Here is a 15672-nt window from a genome sequence, read left to right as displayed (position 1 = left end):
CACAAAAACAACACAAACGTGAAACCAAAAAAAAAAAAGTTTTTTTAACATATGCGGGTGCCCGCTAACCCGCTACCAAAATTATTAGGATCCGCGCCCGCCCCGCTATCTAATGGCCCGATCCGCCTGACCCGCAACTTTTAAAACCCAAAATTTTTTGAGCCCGCACCCGCCCCGCAGCGAGTCTAATGGGCCGGGTCCCGCGGGCAATGAGCCAAATTCCCAGCGCTAGATGACAGGAAAAATCGCAATCAATCATTTAAGCTTCTCCACCAGATAAAATATTAAAAGCGATTCGACCCAAAAAACAAAAAAAAATTGCTGATAGAGAAACAAAAAAAAATTGCTGATAGAGAGTTCGAAAATGCTGTCGTTTTACACGTAATTTTCTCAAAATTCCAAAAAGAATTCTTCTTTTTCTTCCACCTTTTATCTGTGAAAAAATAAATAAATAAAATCCATTAAAAAAAAGGAGGAGGAGGAGAAGGTCGTGAGAGGTCTTCTCAGAATCCAAAACGTCATATGGTTTAAGCTCTCTCCCTTCGATTCCCTTCTTCCTCCCGCCTTGGATCTTCCCGATTCCGATTCCCCACCTTCTCCCTCGCTCTCCATGGCTCTCTGATTCTCTGTTTCAAGGTAACATTTAGCTTCCCCAATTCCTTCATAGATCCGCAATAGCTTCTGCTGATTCGGTTTCATGATGTATATTCCTCCTTTGATTTCTGTAGGAAGAGAGGCGTGTATGATTGGGTCTAATTCCGGCGATTTTGTTGGCTGTTGGAGAAGATTCTCGAGTTATAGTATTCGTAGAAAAAGCTTCTCTCTTTTTTTGGGTTTTAGGGTTTGTGTGTTAAATTAATTGTTTGAAGAGGAAATGAGATTGTTGGTGATTGCTGCAATAAAGGACACGACTTTGGATTAGGAGAAAGACTAAGTTTTTTTTTTACATAGAGAGAGATGGATGAAGAGGCTACTTCTTGGATTAGGAGGACTAAGTTTTCTCATACTGTTTCTTACCGTCTCAACTCCTCAAAGCTTTCCTCTTTCCCTCTTAAGGTCAACCAAGAGACAAGGCCCCAGACATCGGATAAGAAGTTGGTTTCAAGTAGTTCACAGGATCCTCCTTCCACGAATGTATGTGTTGTTGTTGACTCGGAAGTACAGAGGGACCCTGTAACTAATAAACAGAGATCTGTGTCTCCTTCCCCTCCTCAGATGCAGCCACTTCCTGATGTCTTCAACGAAGCTAGGTCTGAGCGGAAGAGGTTCTCTACTCCACATCCGAGAAGAATGGACTCAGAAAAGGGAATGAAGGTCAGGTTATCTCATAAAGACTCTTTCGAGAAGAGAAGATCGTTCAACTTGAGGTCGCCTTCGGTTCCCATCAGAGATCTAGGCACCTTGAGGATCCAAGAGAGGGTGAAGAAGGGCAAGAAGGACGCGGGATGGTCTAAGCTTTTTGATAACGGTGGTGGTGGTCGTAGAGTCAGTGCTGCTGAAGCTTCTGAAGAGTACCGTATCGATATGTCGAAGCTCTTCTTTGGGCTTAGGTTTGCTCATGGGCTGTATAGCCGACTGTACCATGGGAAGTATGAAGATAAAGCTGTCGCCGTGAAGCTTATCACTGTCCCTGATGATGACGAGGACGGATGCTTGGGAGCTCGGTTAGAGAAACAGTTTACCAAAGAAGTCACCCTCTTGTCACGGTTGTCCCATCCGAACGTTATCAAGGTGTGATTCCACTCTCTTATGATAAATTGATTACACCTGTTGGTTTGTGCTAACTTTTCTTCTCTTAACTGTGTGCTAAAAACAGTTTGTTGGAGCGTATAAAGATCCGCCTGTGTATTGTGTCCTCACGGAGTATCTACCTGAAGGATCTTTAAGATCTTTTCTGCACAAGCCCGAGAACAGGTCTCTTTCTCTGAAGAAACTGATAGAGTTTGCTCTGGATATTGCGAGAGGGATGGAGTATATTCACTCGCGGCACGTGATTCATCGAGATCTTAAGCCGGAAAACGTATTGATCGACGAAGACTTCCAGTTGAAGATTGCAGACTTTGGCATAGCGTGCGAGGAGGAGTACTGTGACATGTTTGCTGATGATCCAGGGACTTATAGGTGGATGGCACCTGAGATGATAAAACGGAAACCACACGGGAGAAAGGCTGATGTGTATAGCTTTGGACTCGTTTTATGGGAAATGGTTGCTGGAGCAATCCCTTATGAGGACATGAATCCTATTCAAGCTGCTTTCGCAGTCGTACACAAGGTAAAGCCTTAGAATTTGACATAAAACATAAACTAGAGCACATGAATGTTTGAGATCCTTTTATCCTTTAGTTGTTTTTGACCTTTGGAGACCTTAGAAATTTTTGGTTTATGGTTCAGAACATTAGGCCAGCTGTTCCGGGAGATTGTCCAGTAGCCATGAAAGCACTTATAGAGCAGTGTTGGTCGGTTGCACCGGATAAGAGACCGGAGTTCTGGCAGATAGTGAAAGTGCTTGAAGAGTTCGAGGATTCACTGGAACGTGAAGGGTGTTTGAATCTGATTTCAAACAAGATATGCAAGGATCCAAGGAAAGGTCTGAAACATTGGATTCAGAAACTTGGACCGGCCCAAGGTGGAGCAGGAGGAGGAGGAGGCAGCAGTGTTCTTGGTGGATCGGCTTTGCCTAAGCCTAAATTCGCTTGAGAGATGTTGTAAGAGTTTGTTGTCTTTTGTAAATTTATATATATAATACAAAACAAAAGGTTTTGTATTTGTATTTGTGATGTGTTGTATCCTGTCCTGTTTTTGTGGGTTGTGATGTAATCTTTCATCTTTTCTCTAGATTCGTTGTGTAATGACAATCAAACTGGGGAGTGGTTTGTAATTCAATGTTAATGGGGTTCACTAACGTTTTGACTAGTCCCACAAAATGCTGTCAGACTCATCTAGTCGTTTGATTATATACGTAATCTGAGGGTGATTATATACCCAAAAAATTTCAAGTTAATCAAAGCATTTTATATATTCACGTAAAATTGCACTTTCGTCTAGTCGTTGGTGGACTAAGTCGTCGGAAAGAAAGAAAATCAGTATAAACACATTCAGACACAAAACCAATGACTAGTGAGTTTTTGGAAGCTGCTATGATTTTGTTAATAAAAAAACATTCTCCTTGTGAGCTTCATCGTAACTCCGAATCTCTATGTCCACTCGTCGGCCGTTGCTGATGCACAAAAATTAATTAGAAAATTATTCTCTTGGGGAATTTTCAAAATACCACTTTCAAAGTACCATTATTCATTTTTACCACCACTAAAGACACATTTTCAAAAATACCTTATTAATTAAAATGGTAAAGAATCTTATATCTTTGTTTTTATATGTTTTTCAAAATTCTAATCTCAAATTCTAAATCCTAAACCTCCAATTCTAAACCTTAAACCCAAAAATCTTCAACTCTAAACCCTAAACTATATACCCTAAATTCAATATCCTAAACCCTAAACCCTAAAATCTAAACTATAAACCCTAAAATCTAAACTATAAACCCTAAATCCTCAACTCTAAACCCTAAACTATATACCTTAAATCCTAAAACATCAAATTTAAACCCTAAATCCTAAACCTTCAAATCTAAACCCTTCATTAAAAGTAGTGATAAAAATGGTTAGTGTAAACATGAAAAGTGGTACTATGAAAATGGTATTTTTGGCAATTTCTCTTTTATCTTAGGTAAATGCTACTTAAACAAAAAACATTTCTAACTATTTTTTGTTGACAGTTATTCAATTTTTTTTTAAATATAGTAATTTATTTCCCTGTTTTACTATAATGTAACTTTGACAACTACTATAATGTAGTTAACAAACATTAGCTGGTGATAATGATATAACATTTGAACAAGTTGTTCAGAACAACACACTTTAATTTAAATAATTAAGGTCGTTGCTTAAGAAAAAAAAAGTGTCAATGTTACATCTTGCTGCAGTAAACTCTTGTTGCTATCTACTTGAAAATCAATCACCAATCAAAGCCCTAGTTTTATTTACTGATTCAAAAGGGAATCCAAAGAAGTGATGGAATGGAAGCAGCTAAATATTTACCCCAAAAGTAAATTTCACCGTTTGATGTTCTTCTATCCTTTTATGCTCGTCCTACAAACGCGGAGGTCAGGCCCATGAAATGGTAGTTGTACACATTTTCTTTGGGTTCTTCTGTCTGCCACAGTCATGTGTCACACTTGTTATACTATTTTCATTTCCTTTCCCCCATTATTTGAATACAACATTAAGTTCACTGTCTCGATCTAGCACATCATTTTAAGTATCTTCATACAAAATCATGTATTTATCAGGAAAAGCGTGTATGTTAAAACAAATCAATGGAGCTTAATCTTTACTCCACCGGTTAACTTTTAAACATCTTACCATATAAATGAAAAAAATCAAAGCTAATTTGTATATTTATGATCGATTGGCCTAGTTATTAAACTACTCTTCTAATAAAAACCTTACGATTCTCATATAAATTAACATTTGATAAATGTTTTGTAGAATTATTATTATGAAAAAAAATTATCATTATTATTATGACAAAGTTTTTTTAATTATTTTTTTGAGTAAATGTGCGTATTAAAGGACCTTTTCTGGCAACTGTGCGTATTAAAGTACATAATTCAATATAAATACGCATTAAGGCACACTAAAAATGAAAAGGGTTTAAGTGTTGACAACGCAATACAACACAACACAACACAACACAACTCTCTGTTTTTTCTCGAGATCCCTAGAAATGTCACTGACCCCATTCAACAACTCCACTATCTTCTTCCATTCACTTAACCACCCCCTGATCCCTTATTAGCCATGACCCACCAAACTAAGCGACGTCGCCGTCGCCACTCCTCCGTCTGCCACCGTCACCCCACTTCCATACCCACCGCCGGTCTATGTGCCACCTGTCTCCGGGAACGCCTCTCCACCATCGAATCTCTCTCTTCCGACCAAATCCCTGAGCTCCGCCGTGTTCATGACGCTTCCGCCGCAGAAGAGGAAGAAGAAGAAGGTAGAGCCAGTAGGAGGCAAGAAGCCGAAGATGGAGTCGGAGAGAAGAAGACGATGAAGGAGTTAATAGATCTTGAATCAAAAACTCACCAGACCAAGAAGAACGACGTCGCTTCGGTTCTCACCAGAACGCTTAAGAATCTCTCACTCATTCTTCCCAAGAACGTAAACAACCAAGAAACAGCTGTTAGACGTCGCTCATGCGATGTAGATCCTAGACAAGATCGTATCTCTTTCGAGGAAGCTAGAGGAGCATCATGGGACGGATGCTTAACCGGAAAGACGTATCCAAAGCCGGTTCCTTTATCAGCTGTGACCGAAGAAGATGATGCTAAAGCCTCTCCGGGCGGGACAGCTCAGACGAGGGATTACTACTTTGACTCACGGAGGAGAAGAAGCTTTGATGGATTGCTTGAGGTTGATGAGTTGAAAGGTGGTAAGTTATCACCATCTGAAGGTGTTGGTTTGTTTCATGGAGCGAAGCTACTTGTTACTGAGAGGGAACTGAGGGATTCGGATTGGTATTCCATCAAACCGGAAGGATTAGAGTTAGCTTCTAATAAAGGCGTTGGTAGCGTTGCTGCTGGTGAGGTGAAGAAGACTGTAAAGAAATGGCCTAAAGGATGGAATCTTTGGGGACTGATTCAGAGCAAAGCTGATGCGGTGAAGAAGGAAACCAAAACCGATGATGCAATGGAGGGTCCTTTTGTTGAGTCTCTGTTGAAGCTTAGGAGAGTGGCTACAGGAGAAAGCAATGTTAGGGAGAAACTCATGAGAAGTTACAGCGTTAGCGCAACAAGGAAGTCTTGCGATGGCCTGTTTCATGGCGGTTCTATTGTAGATGGTCTGTTCCACGGCTCTGTTACTGGCGTTGAGACTGGAAAAAGAAGAAGAAGGAGCTCTTGTGATGGTCTGTTTCATGGCTCTGTTACTGGCGTTGAGACTGGGAGAAGAAGAAGAAGAAGCTCGTGCGAAGAGGGATTCTTTCGTGGCATTGAAGGCAAAGGGGATCATATTCTTCAGAGAGATGCTAAGCTTGAGAGTTACTCGCCAGACAACCTCAGAAACAGTATGGTTAGATTCTACTTGACGCCATTCAAGAACCATACGACAAGCAACTCTGGGAAAAGTAGGCTGATTCATTAGTCTCATCTGTGATGTATTATATTGATATTGTGTTGTAATTAGCCATCCATTACCATGTATGTTACTTATTAACAACATTTTCTGTATATAAATGAAGTAAGATCTTATGCCCATCTTTTTCTCTACCCCCTTTCCTTCTACCATTTTAAGTGTATCAACGCTCTCAAGAGTTCTGATCAATTCAACTCAAGGTATTGAATAACTTTTAAGAGTGCATAGGGTTTAAGCCAAAAGATGAATCAATCCAACAAAAAAGGACAAGAACTACTTCCCCAAGAGCAATAACATTAATGGGCACCCTTAAACACACAAAGTGGCCATATAAAGTTTTGTACTTCCTCTACAATCTAATAGGATGTTGGTAGAGATACTTGTACCAATGGTTGAACCTACACACAGCTTAAATTACACAAGTTTATTGTACCACAACTCTTCTGTAGTACCTTATTCAAGATCATACCCTTTCTCCTGAAGCTCAGTCATAACCTCATTCCTCATCCTCAGCCACAGTTTCTGAGCCTCTTTGTCAAACTTCTTCTTCTCCATCTCTTTCTGGTAATTATCACCTTCACCTTCCGACTCAACAACCCCTTTAGGCCCAATTGCCGTCCCGATCATTCCTCCCTTTGCAACGAAATCCTCCATGGCCTCCGTATCACCTGGATAAGGAAACTCACGCCGCTCATACAAATGCGCCAACTCCCTCTCCTCCTTTGGTCTCGGCTTCAGCGTCCACCACCCTAAAGGAGAAGTCTCGTTGTATAACCACGCCATGCCGAAGATCGTGTAGGTGCATAGCAATGCTTTCCCCACTTGTTTCCAAAAGAACATATCGTCACGCCCTAATCCAACCTTCTTCAGATACTTGTTTGCATCCATTGACTTCAAAGCCTCTACTCCTGTCACACACAAACACACACATTTCGTTCAGGCATTTCATCGAACAGCTTACGTGCCACCACAAACTTAAACACACGAAAAAAGTGAAAGCTGAAACCTTTCGAAAAACCCACAAAAACCCACAATTTACAAGTGATCTAAACGAACAACAGACAGTAATTTTAGGGATCTATCCCCATGAGTTTCATCGTAAGTACTTAATATAGGCAGATTAGATCGGGAAGCAAGTCAAGGATGGTACGAAAATCTAACCCGTTTTAGCCTGTTGAAACTGTTTCCTCACCATCTTCTTCTTCTCCGGAGAGCTAAGAGCTAGGAGTCAAGCACCAAGCTTCTGCACGATGATCAAACGAGCTCAGCGACATCAGACTTAGCACAGAAAAGCTCATCTGAAACGCTGTCGTATTAGACTTGTTAACTTTGTTTTGGGCCTTTACTATTATGAATGAAAAACGTTCAACGTAGTGGTTTGGACATGTGAGCTTGTTTAGTAGCATTGAGCCTAATACGATACCATGTCGATTATGTCTAGTCTCCGGTTTATTAAATTAATTTTGTGAACAATCAACGTTTTTTTTTGTTTAGGAGGGAATTTATATATAAATCAATTAGATGAGCTGTTATATAAAAAAATTTAAAAGTAGCTTTTAGCTCACCTTTCAAACGAATGATTGAAGTTCCATGTCAAATGGCAATGAGTAAATGACCATATACCTTTTCTATATAATTTCAGATCAAATTAAAAAAGATTTCAAACACAGTTTTATAAAGTTTATAAACTATTTCTTAAAAATATTCATGTATTTCAAAGCATAAGACGTTTTGTACAATATATAAATTAACTAATATAATTCAATTTGTTAAATCACGTTTGTGAAGGAATATGCTTTCTTATATTTTCATAACACGTTTGCTTGGGATAGGTTCAATATTCAGTGAATAAGTAAATTTATCATTAGACGCTTAAGCTTACGAGTTTGTTTGGTAAAATGAAATGCTATATGTAAACATAAACACGAACGTAAGAGAGTAATCACTTGTAGTTGTTTTTTAAGTTCATAGGTTCAGCACATGTTTATATAAACTTGATTAATCATATTCAAAATTAAAGAGTGAGTGTGGGTGGGTTTAGTTAGATGATGAGGTATGTTAGCAAAAGAAAAGGTGTTGATCTGTTATGTCAAACAGTTGGTCCTTTTCGATAACGAATTATTTATTTCGTTTTATAATTGTGTAGCGTATTATTTATCGGAATATTCTGTCCAACTTGCTGAAGTTTATGCTAATTGTGTTTTTGTTTGTTAAATATTAATTGTGTTTTTGTTTGCTAATTGTGCCACGGCCATGACCAGTCACTGCTTCTACACCCAGCGCCACCGATCTTCCCAATGTTAGGACTTTATTTTGACAAAAAGGTTAGGAGCTTTTTTGGTAATTTTAGTTTATACTTAGTACTTAAAGAAAGAAAGATGCATGGTTACAATAATTTGCATGTTGAGAAATTGGAGGATTGGACATTTTATATAATAAACTACTTCATAAAACGTTATTCTTATGCTATGCTTCTATTTCTTTTATTTATAACTATTAATTTTCGTTGCAACTTGGCAAGCAGATTTACCCAGCAGAAAATAAGAAAAAGAAAACCATACGGTGCTCGACGGACAATGTCACGGATCCTCTTTAGCAAAACTAAAAGGTTCGATCGGTCGTCGGTGTTCTTTAAATTAAAGTTGTTTAGTGAAAAAAAGTTGTTTAGTGTATATTTACATATGTACATATGTATACATAGCCAGTCCTAGATATAGCCAAATGTAATATTGACTTTAAATCTCCAAAAAAATCGAGTTAATATATATGAACATAGATCTAAATTATGCCTAAAATATTTACTAAATTATTTTATGTTCAAAAATTCAGAATCATTACTGCATGTATATATATATATATATATATATATATATATATATATATATATATAGCTTAACTTGAATCGCAACTTTCATGAAATAATTATAATAGTTTATTAAGAGAAAATAATAAAAATGTCAGGGAATTGATTCCAAAAAACTTTGGGTGTTTCATCCAATTCGCAAGACGCTTGTCCCTTGGTGCACTTAAACCTTATAGTTTTCTGCTTAAACAAATTTCTGACTTATTCCTTGTTTGAAATAATACTCAAGTGTTCAAATGAATAAAAGATTATTTAACTTGAAAAACTTCTATTATTGGATTAAATGTTTGGAGAATATTAGCTGTACCAGAAATGGCAAAAAATACTAATCAATTATTGCCATGTATCTCCAACATTCAGACCTTCCCCTACATATAGCTCCTGGAACGTCCAAAGGGCCATTAAATAAAAAATATTTTATATATTGAATACGGTAACTAGTGTATATAAGAACACTTTTGATAATAAACTAGATTAATCGTTAATATGCTCAATAAACATACATATATTCTGAAAGTGATATACTTTTTGTTTGTGTGGCAATCTTGCATGACCACAACTCATACATAGAATTGATATAGCAGTTTTTCATATATGAAACATGCGGGAAAGTTTACAGAATTTGACGAATTATTTTCTTATACTATATGATTACTTTAAATTCAATAAGCAATTATGATTGAAATGTGTACAATAATATTTTTCAATAAATAAGAATACTCCCAAAGTATGTATTTAAATATATTAAGTAGAGTAGAATGATTAGATTTAAAAAAAAACAATTAAGGTTAAAAATGTTACGTAATTGAGAAACTTCCAATTAGATACATACGAAATTGGAACTTTTTTTTTTTGCTTAAAATTTGTTGACGAAATTGGAATTTACAAGCATATATATTAGCCGTACGTTACTATCTCTCGAGATGTCTACGGTGTGACATCTAAATGTTAAACTAATACGACCAAGGTGACTGCAGACATTTTTTTATGTGAAAAAAAAAGTCACAAAAATCACAAAAAACAAGTCATTTTAGAACAATTAATAAAAAAAACAATGATCAATTCGAAAATATAATACTCTTAGCTAGCTAGCATGTTGGTTGTGTTATCCGAAAGAAGAATATATGAAAGATTGAATGCGTGAAAACGTTCTTTTAGTTCCATCGAAAGATTGCTATAAACATTTTGCACTGGATTAATTAAGGTGGTATAATAATTACAAGTACGGTATAGTACCATATTACCGGCAACGTAAGGAAGCTTACCGGCTTTAAGTATAGTAACATTTGACCAAAACTAATTGATTAAACTCCCTGGTCCCTAAACACTTAATTAGGATACATATCAATGTGATCCGTCATATCAGGAATTCTATGTTGTAGTAAACTCTATAGGTAATGGATTTCTTTGACATGTTCCAAGATTCTTCATTATATAAAAACATTAAAACTATATTAAACAAATCATTATTGCATTTTGAATAAAGAACAACTCACGGTATGGTCAACGATTAAGACATTATGCAATATATAAATATATAATTTACATCTCACCAAACCATGTACAGAAGTAATTTGATTCACAAAAGGGTGATTTGATTAGATCTTTTTTTGTAAACTGATTTGATTAGATCTTCTTTAGTCACTTATGGGTTTAGGACAATGAAGAACATTTTGAATTCAATCGTAGATTTCAATATTTCAGCAAGGTGATTTGTTTTATTATCGTGAGTTCGATGATGACTAGCATACGGTGATTGATATGTTAGACTCGGTGATGAGACTCATAACTAGTAACTACAAATAAATGAACTTTTGTTGCTGAAGAGAAAAAGATGAGAAATGGTTGGTGACGCACCATGTAGACATTTTGTAACGGTGCAATAAAACTTTACCAACCCGATTAAGAGCCCATCGAAAATCTTACGTATACACCCAGCATGAACTCCTAAGAGTAGATCCGACGTATAGAATACTGACACGTGAATAAATCATAATGAAGAAGACAGATTCCTCGAGATCTTAAAAACAGAAGAAAAGACAATTAAAGTGAGAGACCGACCAATGATAATGCAAAACGCGCATCTAACGTGGACCCCTAAGTACAACTTGGCCATGTAAGTTACCGCTGATCTCGACCGTTCATTTGGCGGCTGCTTTTTGTGGTCTGACACATAAAATCCCAAAGTGCGAAATAAAATAAAAGTTCTACGTAATCAGTGAAAATAAAAAAATTTAGGTACAGCAGTATCAGTAACGTATATGTTTTTCTTTGGAATAGTTAGTATTAATTTAATAAGGATGTTGAAAATTTGTTATTGTTCTGAGAGGCATCGTATACTCCCAGAAAATGTCAACTTCGTGTATTTTTATTCAATAAATAAAATCATTTTTCTTCTTTGATTTCAGTGACAATTATTTGTATACTTCGCAATATAGCAGAGATTCAGAGTGCTCACCATCATTATTATGTTGTAATCATAGCAGTCACGGAATTATTCTTCCAGTTCTTTTTATCTTCTTTCACAGAGGTACAAGTTTATATTTTCAATGACTTTCTGTATCAAACCAAGATGTCACGCCTACACGGTAGTATTTACCATTCAAATTTACAGAGACTACAAATTGAACTTCACTTTAATAGCTTTACAAATTATAAGTAGTTCGAATTCAAGACTATTTTATGGCATTTATGTTTGTATGTAAAGAACTAAAAGTATAAACACAACTCATCTTCATTGAGATCAGCAATTGCTAGTATTTAGAGTCTTATTAGCCAAATCGGTCCTGAGATTTTGTGGGTTGTATACCATTTATTAGTTCATAAAATATATATATTTTTTTAAAAATTGAAGTTTATATCTGTGTAAATTGGGGGTCTATATATGTATTTTTTATTGGGTTTATATATGTTTATGTATTTTTTCAAAAAAAAAAAAATTGGTGTTTTAAAGCGAATGTCTCATTTGGTTTAATCCAAGCCCGACCCTACTAATTAGTAGCCATAGTTTAATAAGATTACTTTAACACAAACAACTAGATCTTGATCCGTGCGACCGTACGGGTATTAATTTTCAATTTTAGTTTTTATTTATTTATACTAAATGATGTATTTGTAATACTTGATCATTTTACATTGACTACGTTAGGAATGTGTATTTGGATACTCACTGTTCGGTTAAAATCTATTGAGTTTGAGATTCTCGAGTTTAAAGATTTCAGCAACATTCAAATATTTATAAATTTTGGTTTCAGTTTGATTCGAGTATTTGCGGGTTTGGTTCGGATACAGATAACCCGTTTGAATTATTTTAAAATTTTCAAAATTTATATATACTTTAAATTTCTAAAAACATATAAATTTGAGTAATATAAGCCAAAATACCTAAATTAAAAATTAAAAAACAGGTTGACCTTCAATATTCGGATAGAGAATAAATATATATTTTAAATATTTTTGGTGTTTGATTATTGTTTATCTACTTTATATGTTTACTTTTGACTATTTTTATTTTTTTAAATAGTTTAGACAACTTTAAGTTGACAAAAAGACAACTTTAAAATACCATTAGTTGTTGAAGAATAAAAGAAATACTTTAATCTAACTAAAAAGACAAACATTAAAATAGGAAAGAAAAAAAAACACATTAATTTAACTGAAAAAAACAATCATTAAAATAAGAAATAAAAAGAAACACATTAATCTAACTGAAAAAACAAGTATTTAAATAGGAAACTCAATTTAATTATCAGTGGCATGGAAGTGTAATTAAATTTGAAAATTAAGGATTTTCTATATGTGTACTTCTGTTTTAATAAAATAGATTTTATATGTGTACTTCTGTTTTAATAAGATAGATAACAACATATTCTAATAACTAGAAAAAACATTAAAAGAAAACTGTAACATGTGATGGACGATGTTTATGAATGATGCAAAAGCCTTAGATAGTAAAACTGGTTAACAAGATAAAAATATATAACCAACATTTAAATTTAATTTTGAAAAAATAGCACTATTTAGAAATTTATTAAATTTATAAAAGAAATAATTACGTTATAACCCTAGTTTGGGAATATGGAATTGAAAAAAAATAGGTTAAGAAAATCGAAACCTGGTTTGGTGATGATGTACATGGGGACATTTACCCCATGGGTACACACTGACATAATATGTAAGGTGACAAAAAGTAGGAAAGAGTAAAAAAACGAGAATCTAATATTTTTTTTACTTTCTGTAATAAGAGAAGAAAAAAGACAGCATCACCAAAGATTTAATTTCTGAAGAACAGACCTATAAGAACCCAAATCATCGCCTACTTTCTCTGCATCTTCTCTTTTTTTTTTTCTTTTTTACTGGAATTTGGTTTCTGGTGTTAGTTATCTTTCCATTTATGGATTCGTTTGCTTCTTCTCGAACGTTATAGTTTTCCTAATTGGGTAAGCTCCAAGGTAGCTTCTTCAATTGTATTAATAATATTATTTTCATTTTCTGTAGCCATATGTTTATTTTCCCAAGAAATTTTATCCACACCAAATCTCAACTCTGAGTCTCTCTGGTACTTAAAACCCACGCCTGCTTTAGTTCCACCAAATCTGGAAACCCAATAGATTCATTTTCTTTCTTCTGCAAAATCTCAAAGCTATCCAGAAAAACTCTCTTTTGACTCACTACCCAGATCTTGCCTAGATTTTATCAAATTCTTTTTTTCTCAAAAAGGTCGCAACTTTTCTAGATTCCTTGAAGTTGATTCTAAGCAATACTTCAAAGAATTTCTGGTGAGCTCTCTAGTCAAAATAAAAATGAAGTATCATTTGACTGTGATTCTTGAGTTCTTTCTATGATTATTTCATTTAAATCGTAGAAGAAAAAAAAAGAAAGAAACAAAGCTAGCTTATAGTTTTTGCGGACATGGAGATTCTGAGACCGGCGACGACATCTCATGTCTCCGGTGGGAACTGGCTCATGGAAGAGACTAAGAGCAACGTCCCAGTGGCAGCTTCCAGCGAAGCCGCCACGTGGACCGTAGCTGAGAACAAGGCGTTCGAGAATGCTCTGGCAGTTTACGACGACAACACTCCTGACCGGTGGCAGAAAGTAGCGGCGGCGATTCCGGGGAAGACCGTGAGTGACGTTATTAAACAGTATAACGACCTGGAAGCTGACCTCAGCAGCATCGAGGCCGGTTTAATCCCTGTGCCCGGTTACGTCACCTCCTCTTTCACTCTTGATTGGGGCGGATGTAACGGATTCAAACCGGGTCATCCGGTTGGTAACAAACGGTCGCCGGCTGGTAGATCGCCGGAGTTAGAGCGGAAGAAAGGTGTTCCTTGGACGGAGGAAGAACACAAGTAAGCCTCTGTTCTTTTCCGGTTTACTTGGAACTGAAACTAAACCGGATCTAAGATGATTTTATACAAATTTCTCAACTATATTATAAGCATTCCATCATTATGAAACCTGAATTGACCAAGTTGCATCTTCATATTATTTGTAAATTGTAATGTATATAACTTTATGAAAGTATCTTTGATTAAATGTTTTTTTGGTCAACCGATTAAATGTTTTTGTGACAATATATTCAGGCTATTTCTAATGGGTTTGAAGAAGTACGGGAAAGGAGATTGGAGGAACATATCTAGGAACTTTGTGATAACCCGAACGCCAACACAAGTCGCTAGTCACGCTCAAAAATACTTTATCCGGCAACATTCCGGCGGCAAGGACAAGAGACGAGCAAGCATTCACGACATAACCACTGTGAACCTCGAAGACCAAGCTTCTTTGGAGACCAACAAGAGCTCCATCGTTGCACGAGAGCAGCGTTCAAGACTAGCCGCGTTTCCTTGGAGCCAAACGGACAACAATGGAACGCATGCAGACGCTTTCAACATAACGATTGGAAACGCTATTAGTGGCGTTCATTCTTATGGTCAGGCTTTGCTAGGGCCGTTTAACACCGCAGATTCTTGCTACGATGAGCAGAACACAATGTATCAGTTATAATGAGTGGTGATTGATCTCTAATTAAAGAGTGTGAGTTAGATTCTTAAATTTTTCATATGGACGAAACCATCGTATTTGAAAATTGTATAATAAACGTCCATTTGTTTTCACTGATTCCAAGTTCAAATAGTTAGTAAAAGTTTCGTGAAAGTTCCTAAGCTCAAAATGTTTTTCTTGCTCAGCTACAACGTTTAGCCGTTAATGTTTATCAATGATTACAACTAAATGTTCTAGCCCTTTTTAAAAAAAAAAAAAAAAAAAAAAAACTAAAGGTTCTCAATGATTACAATTACAAGTTGCAAAAGGAAAAAAAACAGCACACAAATGGTTGTGAAAGAAATAAGAAAAACACAATAGATGTGGCTAACATTACACGGTCTAATTTACGTAATATAAGGATTATGCATCATCAGAATTAAATTTCGATAGTGTACGAATGTTAGTTGTTGATGGAAAACAATACAAATAAATAAAAAGTATGTTATACAAGTTGCAGCCAAAAGGTTCAAAAAGACACAAACTTAATATGTCATCTCTAGTATCCAAATGTTGTCGTTTAATGTTTGAATAACTTAAATATCACGCATTATGGCATTATTCATTGTTCGT

At 35.7% G+C, this 15672-nt stretch overlaps 4 protein-coding genes across 5 annotated transcripts; 3 read left to right on the top strand and 1 right to left on the bottom strand.

Annotated features, from left to right (window-relative positions):
* Positions 1-447: 447 nt before the first annotated feature.
* Positions 448-2902, top strand: LOC108847785 (serine/threonine/tyrosine-protein kinase HT1). The gene is made up of 4 exons (XM_018621118.2): positions 448-636; positions 729-1731; positions 1817-2272; positions 2392-2902. Exons 2-4 carry the CDS (start codon positions 958-960, stop codon positions 2695-2697), a joined length of 1536 nt encoding a protein of 511 aa, XP_018476620.1. The 5' UTR covers positions 448-636; positions 729-957; the 3' UTR covers positions 2698-2902.
* Positions 2903-4703: 1801 nt separating this feature from the next.
* LOC108847789 (uncharacterized) lies at positions 4704-6316 on the top strand. The gene has a single exon (XM_018621124.2). It carries the CDS (start codon positions 4860-4862, stop codon positions 6201-6203), a length of 1344 nt encoding a protein of 447 aa, XP_018476626.1. The 5' UTR covers positions 4704-4859; the 3' UTR covers positions 6204-6316.
* A 155-nt stretch (positions 6317-6471) lies between these two features.
* Positions 6472-7515, bottom strand: LOC108847790 (uncharacterized). Its single transcript, XM_018621125.2, has 2 exons — positions 7356-7515; positions 6472-7102 (listed from the first exon to the last, which is right to left on the bottom strand). Exons 1-2 carry the CDS (start codon positions 7387-7389, stop codon positions 6648-6650), a joined length of 489 nt encoding a protein of 162 aa, XP_018476627.1. The 5' UTR covers positions 7390-7515; the 3' UTR covers positions 6472-6647.
* Positions 7516-13345: 5830 nt separating this feature from the next.
* LOC108844423 (transcription factor DIVARICATA) lies at positions 13346-15177 on the top strand. Of its 2 annotated transcripts, XM_018617686.2 has the most exons (3): positions 13346-13835; positions 13922-14408; positions 14643-15177. In XM_018617686.2, the coding sequence occupies exons 2-3, from the start codon at positions 13969-13971 to the stop codon at positions 15061-15063; spliced, it is 861 nt and encodes a 286-aa protein (XP_018473188.1). In that variant the 5' UTR covers positions 13346-13835; positions 13922-13968; the 3' UTR covers positions 15064-15177. The 2 variants fall into 2 exon arrangements, with proteins under 2 accessions (XP_018473188.1, XP_056861094.1); XM_057005114.1 differs by having other exon boundaries at positions 13347-14408.
* Positions 15178-15672: the final 495 nt, after the last annotated feature.

The sequence above is a fragment of the Raphanus sativus genome, chromosome 3, assembly GCF_000801105.2.
Source record: "Raphanus sativus cultivar WK10039 chromosome 3, ASM80110v3, whole genome shotgun sequence".
In the NCBI taxonomy this organism is placed as follows: Eukaryota; Viridiplantae; Streptophyta; class Magnoliopsida; order Brassicales; family Brassicaceae; genus Raphanus; species Raphanus sativus.
The sequence above is the reverse complement of the archived record's forward strand: the minus strand, read 5'-3'. Positions and strand labels throughout refer to the sequence as shown.

Bases quoted from the DNA above. Each gene is read 5' to 3' on its own strand.
- LOC108847785 (XM_018621118.2), top strand. From the start codon at position 958: ATGGATGAAGAGGCTACTTCTTGGATTAGGAGGACTAAGTTTTCTCAT. The intron at 1,732-1,816 runs GTGTGATTCCAC...TGCTAAAAACAG, and splicing joins CCCATCCGAACGTTATCAAG to TTTGTTGGAGCGTATAAAGA. The intron at 2,273-2,391 runs GTAAAGCCTTAG...TTTATGGTTCAG, and splicing joins CTTTCGCAGTCGTACACAAG to AACATTAGGCCAGCTGTTCC.
- LOC108847789 (XM_018621124.2), top strand. From the start codon at position 4,860: ATGACCCACCAAACTAAGCGACGTCGCCGTCGCCACTCCTCCGTCTGC.
- LOC108847790 (XM_018621125.2), bottom strand. From the start codon at position 7,389: ATGGTGAGGAAACAGTTTCAACAGGCTAAAACGG. The intron at 7,103-7,355 runs GTTAGATTTTCG...TGTGTGTGACAG, and splicing joins GTTTCAACAGGCTAAAACGG to GAGTAGAGGCTTTGAAGTCA.
- LOC108844423 (XM_018617686.2), top strand. From the start codon at position 13,969: ATGGAGATTCTGAGACCGGCGACGACATCTCATGTCTCCGGTGGGAAC. The intron at 14,409-14,642 runs GTAAGCCTCTGT...CAATATATTCAG, and splicing joins TGGACGGAGGAAGAACACAA to GCTATTTCTAATGGGTTTGA.